This window comes from Cariama cristata, unplaced genomic scaffold, assembly GCF_000690535.1.
Source record: "Cariama cristata isolate BGI_N322 unplaced genomic scaffold, ASM69053v1 scaffold28259, whole genome shotgun sequence".
In the NCBI taxonomy this organism is placed as follows: domain Eukaryota; kingdom Metazoa; phylum Chordata; class Aves; order Cariamiformes; family Cariamidae; genus Cariama; species Cariama cristata.
Genome location: NW_009637834.1, coordinates 1 through 213, shown reverse-complemented (window position 1 = coordinate 213; position 213 = coordinate 1). Strand labels below are relative to the sequence as shown.

Sequence of the window (213 nt, the reverse complement as noted above, 5' to 3'; positions counted from 1 at the left end):
TGCCCCGACCACTTCTACCCCAGCCTCTTCTTTGCCCTGGAAACGGCTGGAGCCTTCAACATGACCATCCCAGTGAGTAGAGCAAGTGAGGTGTAGAAAATATGGATGTAGAGGCAGCTCTGCCCCATGACTGGCTTGGAAGAGCCGTGCACCCTGCAAAGAAATGAGAGTGTCTCTGAGTGCCTGTGGGAGTCGCAGCCCCCCAACCCCCAG

The 213-nt window shown here is 56.8% G+C and overlaps 1 protein-coding gene across 1 annotated transcript in view; it reads left to right on the top strand.

Moving 5' to 3' along the window:
• Window positions 1–72, top strand: part of LOC104168055 (protein TENP-like) — a gene marked incomplete at both ends in the record, with an annotated part of 2,785 nt that extends 2,713 nt beyond the window's left edge. The window contains one exon of the mRNA XM_009708505.1: window positions 1–72. Coding sequence (XP_009706807.1) covers window positions 1–72 — 72 coding nt within the window.
• Between the last annotated feature and the right edge of the window lie 141 nt (window positions 73–213).